We start from the raw sequence: 16358 nt of genomic DNA, 5'->3' as shown, positions 1-16358 counted from the left end.
TGCCCTGCACTGGTCTAGTGCCTTATCCAGAATTGGTTCCAATCATACAACTGGTACTCTGAGGGTAGGTTTTGTCCTGCCACAGCCCTATAATAGAAATAAGTTTTGAAAGTGGCTGAGTGGATTATCACGATGGTTGTCTTTATTTATGTCTTAACAAACTAGGGCTTTTGTTTAACATTTATAGGACAAATGTTTTACAAGTTAATATTTCATAAGTGGCATCTTGCACAAAGAACCATTATCTAGGGTTCCTGTGTATAAAATTGCACTTTTATTTCATGAACAGTACAACGATGCTCTCTCTAAATTATTATTGCATTCTCTAATAAACTGATTTGCAGAGAGACTATTTTAAACAATACTTATGTTCCATCTCTACTGTATGTAAAATTGAAATCAACATTGCAGTTAATGTAAAATTTTTCTTAAAATTAAATTAAAATGATTTGTTCACTGGAACTCCTTTGTATTTGAGAAAAAAATCCTTTTTACCCAAGAGTCCTCCTCTCTTCAAAGGGAACGCTTTAAAACCCATCTAGTTTAAGTATTGTTCAGCTTCAGATTGGTGCCGTTTTCAATGAATCTGGAATTTCACACCCAGTTACAAACAAAGTCCCTGGGGTTTTGTGGTGCTATAGAAAGTAGGAGAAATTGTGCATATTGCTTACTTTTACAGCAGTTACTTGAGGATGTAGATAAGGAAGGATATGCAAAAAAAATTTAAAGCGAGTTTCATTCAAACTTTATAGATGTTCTCTGGCAGACTGACAAAAAACAAGATTTTAAGGGTAGTTGTTCCTTTATCGCAAAACAGATTTGGGTTAAATTGCAGTGAAATTATTATTATTATTTTGTGTTCACAAACTGAGCTGTTCTGCCTAGTCATTGCATAAATTACCTATTATTTATGGCTGTCTTGAACTAAAATTCTCATTAGTCATTCCCAGGTCTGGTACCTGAGCCAAGAGAGGATGTGAGGCAGCACGATATTTTTTTTTGAATTAAGGGATTCTTACTGGGTCGCAGGAGAGGTGTACAGCCAATGAATTTAAAGCAGCAAACAACATTTCAAACAAGTGTCTAAAGATAGGCTTTCAAAACATAATGAGTGCAGGCCAGCCGCTCTCCCACCTTGAAAGCTGACTCCCAACCTTTTCAGACATATTTAATAAGGAGGAGTCATTGGGGATTTATAGCAGCTTCCTTGTCCCTTCAAAAACCACTGTTAAGCATTTCACACAGGACCCTTTATGTGGAGGAATTGCATATATTTACCATTACACATTAATTACCTAAAGTTAAACTACTTTGAAGATTGTAAATGACTGTGAAACCCAGGAGTTGTGACTAAATCCAATGTATAAAAAAAAATTAAGTTAAATACAAAGAAAAGAGTGATGGTCCCATGTTGTTTCCTTTCAGCATGAACAACCTAGTGCTAATTAACCAGAATAAATGAGGCCCCTGTTGTTGGCAAAATGACACAATGAACAATACTTTAGCAGCTATTTAAATGCTTGTCATTGCATTAAAAGGGATTGGGTTCTATAAGTCTGCCAAGTTTTGGAACCACAACTGAAGGCATTGCAGCTGTAATACACTCTCCCACCCTGGCCTTGTGGGACCAGCCTCTGTCGGGAGTCAACCTTTTTTTTAATAGATGCACACATAGAAACAGTGTACTGGAATGAAAAGAGTCTTTCTTCTGCAGAGTTCTCTTTTGGCATTTCTTTGGGTGCTCTTATCAATGCCTTTTTCTTATGAAATATACGTCATACAAGACACTCTGATATTTTTCTGCTCTGTGAAGCTTATGTACAAGTATTTTCAACATAGGTATATCTCTCTGCAGAAAGCAACTGTTGACCTTTTTTGGATCATTCAAAAACAGAAAATGAAAATATAAAAAAATAGGTCAACATGAAGGAATGCCTTTTTAGGTCTGTCTCATCTAACCTTTTCAGAGCCCATAAGTGAGTTACAAGAATGAGTTTCAGTTCCTATTGCACATTATACACACAAAATGTAATGACTTTTACACCACTTAATACCCACAACCAACAAAATGGATTCTGAGTCAGCTATTGGAGGTCCTGATTGCTATCAATCTGACAAAAGTACATTGTAGTGAATTCATGTAAGGCGGAGCAAACAGATGTTATTTCAAATTTACAGATGTTGAATATTCAGGGATGTGATATAATGTTGAACACTCAAATATGGTTAATACATGCAGGATTTCCAATTATAAGGTAAAAGGAGAACTTGATAATCCGTATCTATTATTTTAGCAGCAGATGTTGTGTTTAATTACAAGTCTAATCAACCTGAAGTGTTTGCACATTCTTTCTATACACACGTGTATGTGAATTTCTGCACAGATTCTCTCAATTTTCTTCAGCAATGTGTGCGTTACATTGATTGGTAACTAAAAAGTGGACATTTATGTAAGCATGTCAGAGTGTTTGACGATGAACTGGCACTATGTCCAGGTGTGCTCCCGTCTTGCCCCTAATTCTTTCAGGATAAGCTTGAGCTCCTTGTTGCTCTGAGTTGGACGACTTGGGTTTGAAAATGGATGGATTTCCATTAGGGGTTATTTATACTGATATCTGACGGGTAGATTGTGGGAGCATTATTTAACACACTTGCACATACTGGTAAGGTGCAATTCATTAGACTGTGGGAAGAAGTTTGGAAATAAGAAAAAGATTTATCTGTCTGCCTACCAACAATTTAATGAGTTAATATTAGTTATTTAAGTTTCTAGGTACAATATTACATGACTTGAGAAGTATTGCAGTACATTTTCTAGCATAATTAACCTACTTAAGTATGTGTGGGACTTACTCACTTTGAAAGATAGATATAGATATAGATATATATATATATATATATATATATATATATATATATATATATATATTTATATTTATATATATTTATATATATATATATATTTATATTTATATATATATATATATTTATTTATATATTTATATATTTATATATATATTTATATATATTTATATATTTATATATATATTTATATATATTTATATAAATATTACTTACTGTAAGAAAATACTGTAACTTAAAATTAGTGGACAGAAGTTTGTAACTTTTTAAATTAACATAAATGTGAATGTTTTTAAGCTGTGCACATAAAGAGCAATTGATTGCAAATTCACAAAGACCTTGCAAAAATATGGAAGAAAAATGCTGGTGGCTGTTTATCCAGTAATGTTGTAGTACAATGCAGTGTTATCCATATAGAAGAGCTGGAAAAAAAACTAACAATGTACATATTGTAACTGTTTTTTTATTACTAAACTATTAGTCATTAAAATATTTTTCAGTTAAATATATTTCCTCCAAGTTAACTACGATATTGTCAAATTCAGAATATAGGAACTGTAAATAAATGTATTTTTCAAATTTTAAAAATTTTACCAAAAATTATTTTAACGTGTTATTACTCAATGGAAAAATAGAATCAAATTCTCTGCATCTACAGAAATTGTAGCTTGTAATGAACAATTCAGAATCGCATAGACCAACATAAAAAATATAATAAAGAGCTGTAACCTTTCACTCTGTGTCAATAATCTACATACTACTGTGTAGTAAAAATTCATTCATTCTACTTTGATTTCTCTTTTTAAGAGTTGTGCCCAAACACAGATCTGCTTGTTTATCAGCTCTCTCCATCAGACTTGACTGTTTTTTAAAATGCAAACATGTGCTGTACCTGGAGACTAACTACAGTTACTTGAGAAATCCAATTTGCCATTGTACACAAATAAAGTAGGCATATACAGTATATCTCCTGTTGTTTAGATTAATCATTTGTGAAAGCATCATCCATCCTACAGGGCTAAGTACTCAACTGCAGACTTGTCTTTTCATAAGGTTTGCCCCCATTGCCGAATGGCTTATGTGTGCTTACTTTCTCTCTCGTGTAGATCTACCCAGACCCTGACCTAGAACAGCAGATCCTGTCTCTTTCCATCCGTTGTATCCACAGTGAGGAGGGCTGCCGTTGGTCTGGCCAGATGAAGCAATTACAAGTAAGGGGTCTTTTCAGTTTCTGATGGGAAAATGTATAATACCCTTTCATGAATTATACAGGTGTAGAAATTCTTCTTTTAGCTTCCTGATGTGGCAGAGTTGCCAGGAAAAGCTATTTATCTGTTGTGACCTGCAGCACTTTTCTTTAAAGTGGATATTAGGATCTGGATAAGCTGTGTGATGTTGAACTTTATTTAGGATATACAACATGAACTGTGCACTTCTAGTGACTGAATATATTGCAATGATCCCTATTTCTAACCCGGATAACAGTCCTTTAAATAAAGGATTTGTCAATGCCACTTTTTAACTGTTTACCTGATTATAAATGATGTAGAGCATGTCAGGTCTTCTGATGTTTTTGTGTTTTTGGGTTTTTTCCTCCAATTTACAGGGTCATTTCTCCACCTGTGCATTCAATGTGATTCCTTGTCCAAATCGCTGTGCCATCAAACTAACAAGACGGGATTTGCCTGACCATTTGCAGCATGACTGCCCAAAAAGGAAGGTGAAGTGCGAGTTCTGTGGCAATGAGTTTTCGGGAGAGGCATATGAGGTGAGGTGGTGAATGAATGCTAAATAGATATTTCTTGATTCTTTGGGAAAAACACTAGCTTCCATATGTTTTAGGTATGAAGGAATTGCTGTGACATTTTTGGAAATTTATTTTGTTAAATTCTACACTTGAGGGTGTAGCTGACTGTGCAGATGTTTGTAATATGGGTACTCAAGGATTTGTTTGCCTCCTTGTATATCTTATTTCTACTTTTAATTGAAGGTGTGAGAATTTTGAATAGTGTTTTGTGTTTGTGGCAGAAATGTGTATGTATATGTGTGTGTTTATATATTGTGGGGTACAGCCTGGACACAGACAGGTAGACATGTTCTTTCTCCACACACGTGTTTATTTACACCACTATAATACAAATAAAGTGCACAACCCAGTGCCGCAGCACCAATCACCCCTTAAAGTCCTGGCCGCACAACAATGCCTTGCTCAGTCCTTCTGACCGCCTCCACTCCTCTCCTCCGAGCTCCATCCTCTTCCACCCGACTCTTGCTGCCAACTGGAGGGAGGCGGTCCCTCTTATCCGCACCCGGATGAGCTCCAGGTGCTCCCCGACAATCTTCCGCTGACACGCCCCAGTGTGGCAGAAGTGCCGGCTGTTCTCCCAGAAGCTCTCCGGGTGTCCCTGCTTCTCTTCCCCCCCAGCACTTCCTGGTGTGGCGAAAGTACTGGGGTCCAGGGTTCCCAAGGCATTGGGGCGCCTCCTAGCGGTGACCACGGGCCCCTACAGGGTGGGGCTTCCATGCCCTGCACCTGTGGCCCCCAAAGCAACCAGGAAGGCGGCCCCCACGTGATCCCAGATTGGCGCACGCCCACTTCCGGTCCTCCAAGGCGTCCCGGCCGGGTCATGGCTCCTGGCATCCTCGACACTATATATATATATATATATATATATATATATATATATATATATATATATATATATATATATATATATATATATATAATATATATATACACACACACACATACACTTACAAAATCACTAATATTTACGAATAGCATTAAGAAAGCTGGAGTCTTTTGCAGTGTATTATAGTAGGCACATAATTTTGATTGAAGTTAGCAACTTTCCATAGAATGTAGTTTGCGTATTCTCCCAGTGTCTACATGGGTTTTCCTCTCACATGGCAAGAGATGTTACAGTTACAATAATTGATGACACTAGTGTAGATGTGTCTGTTTATGTGGGCCCTGTGATGGACTGACACACTGTCTCAGGTTATTTCTTACTTAAGCTGATTATAGCCATGTTAAGCTCTGGCCTCCACAACCCTGAACTGGATAAAGCAGGTTTGAGTACACCTTGTATTTAAACAAAAAAAGAGGAACGTGAAGTGTTGGGGCCCCAGCTGGAAATACCTCATGAGTAGATGATCCTTGAGAAAATATGTGCAAGCACACCATTGGCAATGCCCATAGTACTGTTGATGAGGCCACCAGGGAGAGCTTACCCTGTAGTCTGAATGTGGATCCCAATGCCCCAGTGCAGTGACTAGGACACTGTGCTGGAAGTATGGCGCTGTCCTTCAGATGCGACCAAAACTGAGGTTTTGACTCTCTGTGGTCATAAAAGATCCCTGGGCATCCTTCGTAAATTGCATGGTGTTTCCTGACGTCCAGGCTAAATTGCCCACTAGTCATACTGGCCACTTAATCATCCCCTAATTGGCTATTTCTCTAACCAGCAAAACAAAACAAAACAAAATTCGATGCATCTTAGAAACTGGTGCGAGATTGGAGGAGGCAAGAAGAGGTTAAAAAAAAAAACAAAATGTGTCATATTTTTGAACAGGCTTATATGTCGGGGTCTGATTTTATGATTGATTTTTCGGATTTCAAGACCCAACTTATACCGGAGTATATACGATATATATTGTAAAAGACTGGATGGATGGGTATGTTATACAAAGATGATTAAGTGCAGTTGGTAAAGCAAATACTAATGTGCTCATTTGCACAATATATTTAAGTCCACCAATTACTTTTTAATAAGTACTGCTTCTTAATTTTTTTGCCTTTTATTTCCATAAATGTGCTGAATAAACAACTGTCCATGATAGGCATCCTTTGTTTCATTTCCCAGAATCATCAAGGACTTTGTCCACAGGAAAGCGTCTACTGTGAAAACAAATGTGGTGCACGAATGATGCGGAGGCTTTTGTCTCAGCATTGCTTGGCTGACTGTCCCAAGCGCACACAGCCCTGCAAGTTCTGTGGCAAAGAGTTTGTGTATGATACCATCCAGGTAAGGCACTCCTCCCTCAAAACTGTTTTTCATTTGATTGAAATTTCCTTTTAAAGTGTTGGGTTTTGTTTTTTTTTTTTAATATATAAACCTCCTGTAGTTTAGCAGTCTTAAGAGTCCCAGTTCACCTCTTTATATGGTCAGTAGTTTTTGATTGTATAGACTGACAGAGGAATTTATAAGGGTGGAGTTTAGAATTAGGTTCCAATATATTCTATAGGGAGTATCAACAACTGTTACCCTCTTTATTTTACTTCTGTAGCAGCTTCAAAGAAAGATGTTTTACTAATTACATTTAATAAGATGATAAAATCACAAATACTGGAGCAAAGGTTTTACAGTAACTCGCATGAAACATCTACTTAGTCCAGTAAATTTCTACCTCATACTATTCTTTGGTTTTGGGAAAGTGGCATGGTGGCTAGCTTAACAGTTCAAGAGTATTCGTTTCAAATCCCAGCCTGCTCGCCATCTATGTGGAGCTTATATGTCACTTAATTTAGTATTTTTTTAATGTGTACAGTTAGTGTGCTATTCCTTCATCTATATTTACTGTGGGTTACGTCAATTCTTGACTCTAACATGACCCTGTATGAATGAGTATTGCTGTGTTAGTGAGGGTCTTCTGTGATGCGCTTGGCACCCTTGCATGTTTTCCCCATATCTATTTGGAATTTTCATTGTCTTTCTTTTAGCATCTCACATGCACTTTAGTTTGTAAAGCTTTAAGTCGACCTGATGTGATCAGAAGTGCATGCATCGATGAATATACCCTGCAGAGGACTAAAGGCACCATTCAGAGGACAGTTCTTCCCTGAAACCCAGTGCTCTCAAAATGGTTTCCATATTTCCGTAATACTGTACTATAATTAGATTAAGTGGGTTCAAACATGGATAGATAATCCCAAAAGCAAGTCTGCTCAAGTTAATTGTGTTTGGCAGTGGAACATTAATCTTTTTAATTGTGTTATGATATCCCTTCCACCCATTTTTCTGCCCGGTCATCCAATTCTTAGTGACTGGGAACTGAGGCCAATCAGTGCAGTTACTTGCCTAAGTGGTACCTTCCTCAGTCTATCCATATAGCTCATTTTTTTATGTTTCTTATGGAAACTTTCATAATAAGCAGTGTTACAATGTACTTCTCAAAGCAGCCGAGTCCATTAAGTGCAATTATGTTTGTTATAATGCAGCAAGAATTCAAAAAAATTCAGATTAGATATAGACTAAAGTTAAGTCGCCATGTCTGCCAAAGTACAAATACTGATACCCTTTCCTGCCAACCTGTTCAGGTTCTTTAGATTACAGACATCCTCTCTCCATGTCAGTGTGTGTCAGCTTGCCATTTGTATAGAATTTTAAGCAAGCAGTACTAATCTGAGTTATTTTATTGAAAGTCTCTAATGCTGGTAATACATGCAGAAGTACTCACAATTTACATCCTCACTGTTGAAAAACTGCCATTGGTTGAAACAGGACCCTTCTGTTCATTCATGTTAAAGAGGCTTGTGGTTCCTCATGACTCTCATGGTGAAGGTGTGCAGTTTATCTCTCCAGATCACCTGATACATACTTCTAAACACTTCTTTCATACACTGACCCATCAATGGCGGTTCTGTTACAGTAACACAGAGACTTCCTTGTGAAAGCATCTGTGGAGGATTTCCTGTAACATTGGCTCTTATTCCTGGCAAAGTTTACACAGCAACTTCTGTTAGTCATAATATTTAAGTGTTTATGTTAAAGATGTTGTAAATTAAGAATATGTTTTTGTTGTCTTTGTGCCTTGCAGAGTCATCAGTATCACTGTCCACGGTTCCCAGTGCAGTGCCCGAATCAGTGTGGTGCCCCCAATATTGCCCGGGAGGACCTGGGCAGTCATGTAAAAGAGCAGTGTGGCAGTGCCCTTGTGATTTGTCCCTTCAAAGATGCTGGCTGCAAGCACAGGGTAGGTAGCTCCCTCTTGTCTTAAAATATGACAATGGAATTTGTGTGTGTGTGTTTCAATTTTTTTTTTTATATATTATTCTGTACATTTGCTAGTTCTGGGTGACAAAGCATCCTGGATTGGACCCACCGCCTATACATTGTCTGTGTGCGTTTTGAAGATTCTACTTGTGTTTGTGTGGGGCTTTCCTCTGGATTTTGTAGTTTTCTTCCCAAATCCCAAAAACGTGAATGTTAAGTAGCTGTTCAGCTATAAACTGGGTCCATATAAATTAGCGAGTCAGGCCTATGATGTATTGGAAACTAATGCAGGTTAGGTTGCTGCCGGGGCAGGCTCCTGACCCTGTTACATCGAGCTATATTAAGTAGCTTGATGGATGGCTATATTAGGTGGGTTCTTCTTGAGTGGCACATTTAAATTCATACAATATTACACATTACCAGTAAACTGGATTCTGTAGTCCTTAAAACACCTCGGACTGACCCATTTTTGTGTGATTAAAATGTCGCACTTTATTTCACCTCCAAACCTAGGAAACAGGAAAGTGCAGTTCAGTGCTTTAAATCAAGCTGTCAGAAGCTTTTCACAAAAGAGAGCGTTCCATTCCTGTGAAACAGCCAGGTTCAGAAGATTCTCATAAGCAAAAGCAGAATGAATTAGCCAGAATGTGGTTGAGTGTCTTTTATAAAGCTTTCAGGCATCCATAGGCATGAGGTCTAGAAATTTCTGACACTCCAAGACTTTATGTCCAAGCACAACTTTTAACGGATTTCAACTTCTCAAAACTTCAGCTGTCCTCACCAGGGTCAAGGTAACTGATGTCACTTCTTTTGTTTTTATTTGCAGTGCCCAAAAATGGGTATGACCCGCCATTTAGAAGAAGCAACTAAAGTTCACCTCACAATGATGTGTACCCTTGTAAGCCGCCAGCGGCAGGAGATTATAGAGCTGCGCCGGGAAGTTGAAGAGATGTCTGTGAGTCATGATGGAGTGCTGATCTGGAAAATTTCCGATTATACTCGTAAACTGCAGGAGGCAAAAGTTCGAAACAACTATGAATTCTTCAGCCCACCATTCTATACCCACAGATATGGATATAAGCTGCAGGTGTCTGCTTTTCTTAATGGGAATGGCAGTGGGGAGGGCACCCACCTGTCCATCTACATCCGTGTACTTCCTGGTGAATATGATAGTCTACTGGAGTGGCCATTCTCTTACAAGGTAACCTTCTCCATTTTGGACCAAAGTGACCCATCATTGTCCAAACCCCAACACATTACAGAGACCTTCACCCCTGATCCCAACTGGAAGAATTTTCAGAAACCTTCTAATTCTAGGAACTCTCTAGATGAGAGTACACTCGGTTTTGGCTACCCCAGGTTTATATCCCATGAGGAGATCAAAAAGCGCAACTACATCAGAGACAACTGCATTTTTCTGAAAGCATCTGTTGAAATCCCACAAAAGATTATTGCTTAAACTTTTTATTTTGAATTTAAAAGTTCTTCCAGGTGTTTCACACTGGTGCATAGTAGATTTGGAAATGGAATCCATGGTTTGGTTTTGGTCATCTTATTTCTTCCTTTTTAAAAGACAGTGGAAAACTGACTGTTCCTGTCTGCCCTTCAGACTTTTAGAGATCCTGAAGAGAGTGAAGGACATGGTTCAGTTTAGAGGAACTCCTTGTGATAGCTTTGAGTAGCTGTGGGGTTGGGTAAGGTGGGTTTCTTTTATAGTGCCTGGACCCAAGTAGCAAGGAAATCTCCTTTTAATGTTTCTGAACAGCTCTTTGCTGACTGGTCTTTTTCTGACAAGTTCATCTTGGGTGCTGATTAATGAGAAGTCTAGTTTAAGAAGATCTCAGGAAAATTGAGGATCAGGAATTCTGGGTGTGCATATGCATGCACACCCTCACGCACGCTTACGCACATGTCTACTGTAAAAGTTCTAAATGTTAAATTCAAAAGAGGTGTGTTTTTTTGTGATAAATAAGGGCATATAGAAGTGGCCTGGCTGCAATGAAGAATTTTATATATGACGTTCCAGGACAGATAATCCAAATGAATAATTCCAAAGGCCCAATTTTAAAAAATGAGGGGCATCTAGCAGTAATCAGTTTTTTAGAGAGGCCAAACACTTCCGTTTGAAGGATGGAGTTCTTAGGTTCCTGTGTTTTGTTTTTGTTTTCCCATAAGTATACTTAAACTTGTTTGCATATCTGTATGCACACACATCTGTGAAGATTTAAGAGTTAATGTACTTTGGAAAAGTGACCTTTAGTCAGTTGCTTTCCATGGAATTTGGAGTTTGTTGAACATCACCTTGGGGTATCTCAGTAGTATTTGTCACACTACTGCTCTGGTTGTATTGTCACTGTAATATCCGGAGATGACTCTTCTCACACAGTGTCTAATATATCTTTGGTCAGTTTAACTGTGTGTGTGTGTGTGTGCTCACACGTGAAAATTTGTGAATATATATGTTACTTCTTTTTTTCATTTGTAGAGAAAAAATTTTATGTCAAAAAATAGAAACCTTCACCCCGCATTGAGCCAGCTGCTGTTACTCCTGAGGTTTGTTTGACCGTAGTGTTGGATCAGAACAAAGCAACATTGGTGCAGGTAGAAAGACTGAACTGTTAAACACAGAATTGTAAAAAAAGAATTTATAGTACTGTTAATATATTTCTGTGTGTGTGTGTATGTATCTATATAAATATGTATACTAATGTATAAAAGGTTAAAGCTTTCTGTATTTTGTACTCTTAATACAATAAATCTTGGTTACACCTTTCTATCCAATAACATTTTTCAACATTTTTTAGACTTTTTTTATTGAAAAAAATTTAAAAGAAAATTAGCTTTAGTTCTAACATGGTCTGTATGTAGGTAGTTTTATATTTATACAATATTTTTCCTTAATGCATGGTTTTTATTTTATATCTGTGTTTTACTGTGAATGTATTTATTTTTAAAGTAGTGAGGTCTGTGCAGACTGAAGAATCCAACGTCTTCAGCCTGAATTAATTGTCATCAATCACTGTTGTGAAATAAAAGGTGAATTTCTGCATTGTTTTGAGTGGCCGTGTTCTTTGCGGTCGGCAGTTGTTGGATCATTTCACCCAGTTTGTCCTGAAATTGGTCTAGTTACTAGTATGAGGCATTTCAACAAAAAGGTGAGTCTCCGTTTCTGACAGTTAGAGTCTCGAAATGATAAAAGAAAAGAGTAATGTTAAAAAATGAAACTTGTTTGTACTGCCTGGCACAACAATTGGCAAAATAGTCCTTGCTAACCATTGTATTTTTCAGCCTGAATTTGCATTTAAGACCCATGGATTACCAGAGAGACACTGGGACAGAATGCCAGTTGCCAGTTTGAATAAATACATTTCTGCTGCTGCACAGTATGTGCAAAATTTTATATAGTGATTATACTTCTATTTCTTCATGTTGAGTTTGTGGTATGATTTGAGATTTTAAAAAATTATGGGTACTCAGTGTTTCAGTGTGACAGGGAAAGTGTTAAACTTGTGCAGCAATTACACTCACCAGCCACTTTATTAGTTACACCTTGCTAGTACCATGTTGGACCTCCTTTTGCCATTAGAACTGCCGGAATTCTTCATGGTATAGAGGCAACAAGGTGCTGGAAACATTCCTCCAGGATTTTGGTCCATATTGACATCATATCATCATGCAGTTGCTGTAGATTTGTTGGCTGCACATCCACAATGTAAGTCTCCCATTCCACCACATTCCAAAGGATTTCTATTGGAGTGGGATCTGGTGACTGTGGAGGCCATTTGTGTACAGCGAGCTCATTGTCATGTTCAAGAAACCAGTTTGAGATGATTTGAGCTTTGTCATATAGCTACTTCCAGCAGGATAATGTGCTATCAGAAGATGGGTATAGGGATGGACATGGCAGGAACAAGACGCAGGTAGGCTGTGGCATTTAAACAATGCTCATTTTGGTACTAAGGGGCCCAAAGTGTACCAAGAAATTATCCCACACCCTGTTAAACCACCACCAGCAGCCTGAACCGTTGATACAAGGCTGGATGGATCCATGCTTTCATGTTGTTAATGCCAAATTTTGATCGTACCATCTGAATGTGGCAGTAGAAACCGAGACTCATCAGACCAGGTAACATTTTTACAATGTTTTGTTGCCCAGTTTTGGTGATGCCATGCAAATTGTAGCCTCAGTTGCCTGTTTTTAGCTGACAGGAATGGCACCCTGTGTGGTCTCCTGCTGGTGAAGCCCTTCTGCTTCAAGGTTTGAACATGTTGTGTGATCAGAGATGCTCTTCTATGTGCCTCGGTTGTAACGAGTGGTTATTTGAGTTACTGTTACTTTTCTATCTGCTGAGACCAGTCTGACTAGTCTCCTGTGACCTCTGGCATCAACAAAGCATCTGTAAACCCTAGAGATGTTTGTGTGTGAAAATCCCAGTAGGTCAGCAGTTTCTGAAATACTCAGACCAGCCCATGTGGCACGAACTACCATGCCACGTTCAAAGTTATTTGAATCCCCTTTCTTCCCCATTCTGATGCTCGGTTTGATTCTTAGCAAGTTATCTTGACAACGTCTACATGCCAAAATGCATTGAGTTGCAGCCACGCAATTGGCTGATTTAGATATTTGCGTTAACAAGCAGTTGAACAGGTGTACCTAATAGCCTATAGTGGCCGGTGAGTGCCTATCCAATCATTAGTACTTCACTGTGATTTTTTGCTTTTAAATAATTATACAGAGAGATGTGATTGTTTTTTGTACTTACACAGACTTTAAGTAAATGTATTTTAATTTGCACTAGGATAATCTGATATTATGTGATCTGTGAGGCAAAGCCCTTTTTGAAATATAAATATCCAGAGAGGTACATTTAAAAACAATGCAGAGCTTTAAGGTCAAGCAACAAAAATGCTTTTTCCATAACCATGAACTTGCCAGAATATTCTGGTTAGGTGTAGAAGGGAGTAAGGGAAGAAAACGATGTCTGTAACGTTTATTGGATAATTCTTCAAAAGTTGTATTTGAGTGAGATGATAAATGAACAGCTGCCATAATGGTTTAACATAAATAATAAATATTTATAATAAATAAATATGCATTTAAATAATAATAAATATTCTGTATGACACCTCCACTTCTCCCACAGTGAGATGAGCTGAGATGACTGACGAGCATAAACACGTATAAAAAAGACAGAGAGATGTTGGGGTGTAGGGACCTTGGCGTCAGTTTGGAAAACTATGTGGGCAGAATAAGGAATGTGAGGATTTTTTTTTAAGGAATAATTTAGCTACACAACTGATCTGTTTACTCAGTTTATTGAACTGTTTAGTGCTGAATAATGTGCATACTCATTTAGAAGAATGTATTATAATGATGCAGCTGTTTTGAAATATATAATTTTTTAAGACAAGGTGTATAATTGCATCAATTAAATATTTTTTTGACAATTGGATTACTTATTTGGCGCAGTGAGTTAAGAGACCCTTCATACTATTCTTTCAGTTTCAAAAATCCTCTTATCCTCACTCCGCACTCGTTATAACGGACTAAAGCTTACACTAAGCTTTGATAATGGCGGTGATGCACCTCAGGAATCTATTGCTCGCTTTTAAATGATAATTATTAATTTATTAACAATATGTTTGCTGTTCCTCTTTTAGTAATATTCAGGTGAGAAATATGCCTGAATGGAAACAAAAATATTTACTGCTTAATTTGATTATATGGCCATTGTTGTTTGTCCAGTAATGCTGTCGTTTATGGTGGTGATCGTTTCTTTGGGTCCCAGCATCTTACCAATTTTCTTATTAGGGTCATCAGAGTATAAAATTTTAAAAACCTAAGCTATAAAAAATAAAATAAATATGCAGTCCTTTTTTTCATTAACATATTAAGTGCAGAACAACAAAGACGATACTAATCTTTTATGGATCAAAACCTTTAAAGCAATTCCAAGGTGGACACTACTTGGTGGTCAGTTACCTAATAAAGGGCCACATGTGGAACTGTAATGTGCTTCAAACATTTTGGTTTCACTGGTCTTTGAGGAAACCCAACAAGACCAAAGGTACCCAGTATGTATTCTGGTTCCACATCTTTTATGTTTTGGAATGGATCCCATTCTTTTGATCATCATTGAGATGTTTCTACACCTTGTTTAGAGTCCACTTGTGGTCAATTCAATTGACTGGACTTGATTAGGAAAGGCACTCAGCTATCTATAGAAGGCCCTGATGCTAACAATGTGTATCGGAGGAAACCCCAAGCCATGAGGTCAAATGAATCGCCTGCACAGCTTAGAGACAGGATTGTTTTCGAGGTACGGATCTGCGGAAGGCCACAAAAACGTTTCCTGCAGCTTTGAAGGTCCCCAGGAGCAGCATTGTCTTCATAATTCTTAAATGGAAGAAGTCTGAAACAACCATAACTCATCCTAGGGCTGGATGTCCAGCCAAACTGAGCAATTGGGGAAGAAGGGCAATTGTAAGAGAGGTGCCTAAGAACTCAATGACTGAGCTCCAAAGAATGTGTAAATGGGAGAGAGGTCCAGAATGACATCCATCACTGCACCAATCTGGGATTTATGATAAAGCAGCCAGACAGAAGCCTCCCCTCAGTTAAAGACCAACAGTCTCCATCAAACCAGGCAGAGTTTGAGAGGATCTGCAGAGAATCCCCAAATCCAGATGTGCAAAGCTTGTCATGTCAAACCCTAGAAGTCTTCAGAATGTAATCACTGTCACGAGGGCTTTAAGCAAGCACAGAAGAAAGGGTGTGAATCCGTGTTTCAATGTGATATTTCAGTTTGTTTATGTTTTGTATAATAAATATGTATAAATAATATTTGGAAAAAGTGAAGGGGTCTGAACACTTCATAAATGCACCGTAGCACCGGGGCCAGGACACATTCAAGTGCACAAAGTCACTCTGGTCCAAATAAGAGTCGCAAATTCTCATTACTACATTAACTAGGCAGTCAATACGGTGTAGTGGTTAAGGCTTTGAACTTCAAACCCTGAGGTGGTGGGTTCAAATCTGGCTACTGACACGGTTTGACCATAAGCAAGTCACTTCACCTTCCTGTGCATCCAACTGCATCTCAAATGTTGGATAAAGGTGTCAGACAAATTTTAACTAATGGCATCTTTTAAAGATGTTTGGAACATACCAAGAAAAACAATCTCAAACGCAGAGAACCTGTACACTCCATGGAGCGAGTAGCCCAGCCAGGATCTCAGGCTGCAGAACTGATCAGTGCACTGCTGTACCCTGCAATCAGGGGCTATGAGTTTTAATAGCTTCTAATTTTCCAAGAGCCTGCAACTAAATGAGTGTCAACAGCTAAAGTTATAGACCAGTGGTCTCCAACTCTGGTCCTGGAGGGCCACAGTGGCTCCAGGTTTTCATTCTAACCCTTTTCGTAATTGGTAACCAGTTTTTGCTGCTAATTAACTCCTTTTCTTTTCATTTTAATTGACTTGTTTTTTTAAGATTTGTTC

General features: G+C 38.1%; 1 protein-coding gene across 1 annotated transcript in view; it reads left to right on the top strand.

Moving 5' to 3' along the window:
• LOC120530664 (TNF receptor-associated factor 4-like) overlaps nucleotides 1-11907 on the top strand; it is a 37996-nt gene extending 26089 nt beyond the window's left edge. The window contains exons 3-7 of the mRNA XM_039755088.1: nucleotides 3969-4073; nucleotides 4469-4630; nucleotides 6729-6890; nucleotides 8683-8838; nucleotides 9685-11907. Coding sequence (XP_039611022.1) covers nucleotides 3969-4073; nucleotides 4469-4630; nucleotides 6729-6890; nucleotides 8683-8838; nucleotides 9685-10317 — 1218 coding nt within the window. The 3' untranslated portion in view covers nucleotides 10318-11907. The remainder of the gene's footprint in view (nucleotides 1-3968; nucleotides 4074-4468; nucleotides 4631-6728; nucleotides 6891-8682; nucleotides 8839-9684) is intronic.
• Nucleotides 11908-16358: the final 4451 nt, after the last annotated feature.

This window comes from Polypterus senegalus, chromosome 6, assembly GCF_016835505.1.
Source record: "Polypterus senegalus isolate Bchr_013 chromosome 6, ASM1683550v1, whole genome shotgun sequence".
NCBI lineage: Eukaryota > Metazoa > Chordata > Cladistia > Polypteriformes > Polypteridae > Polypterus > Polypterus senegalus.
Note: the sequence above shows the minus strand (reverse complement) of the source record. Positions and strands in the feature narration are given on the sequence as shown.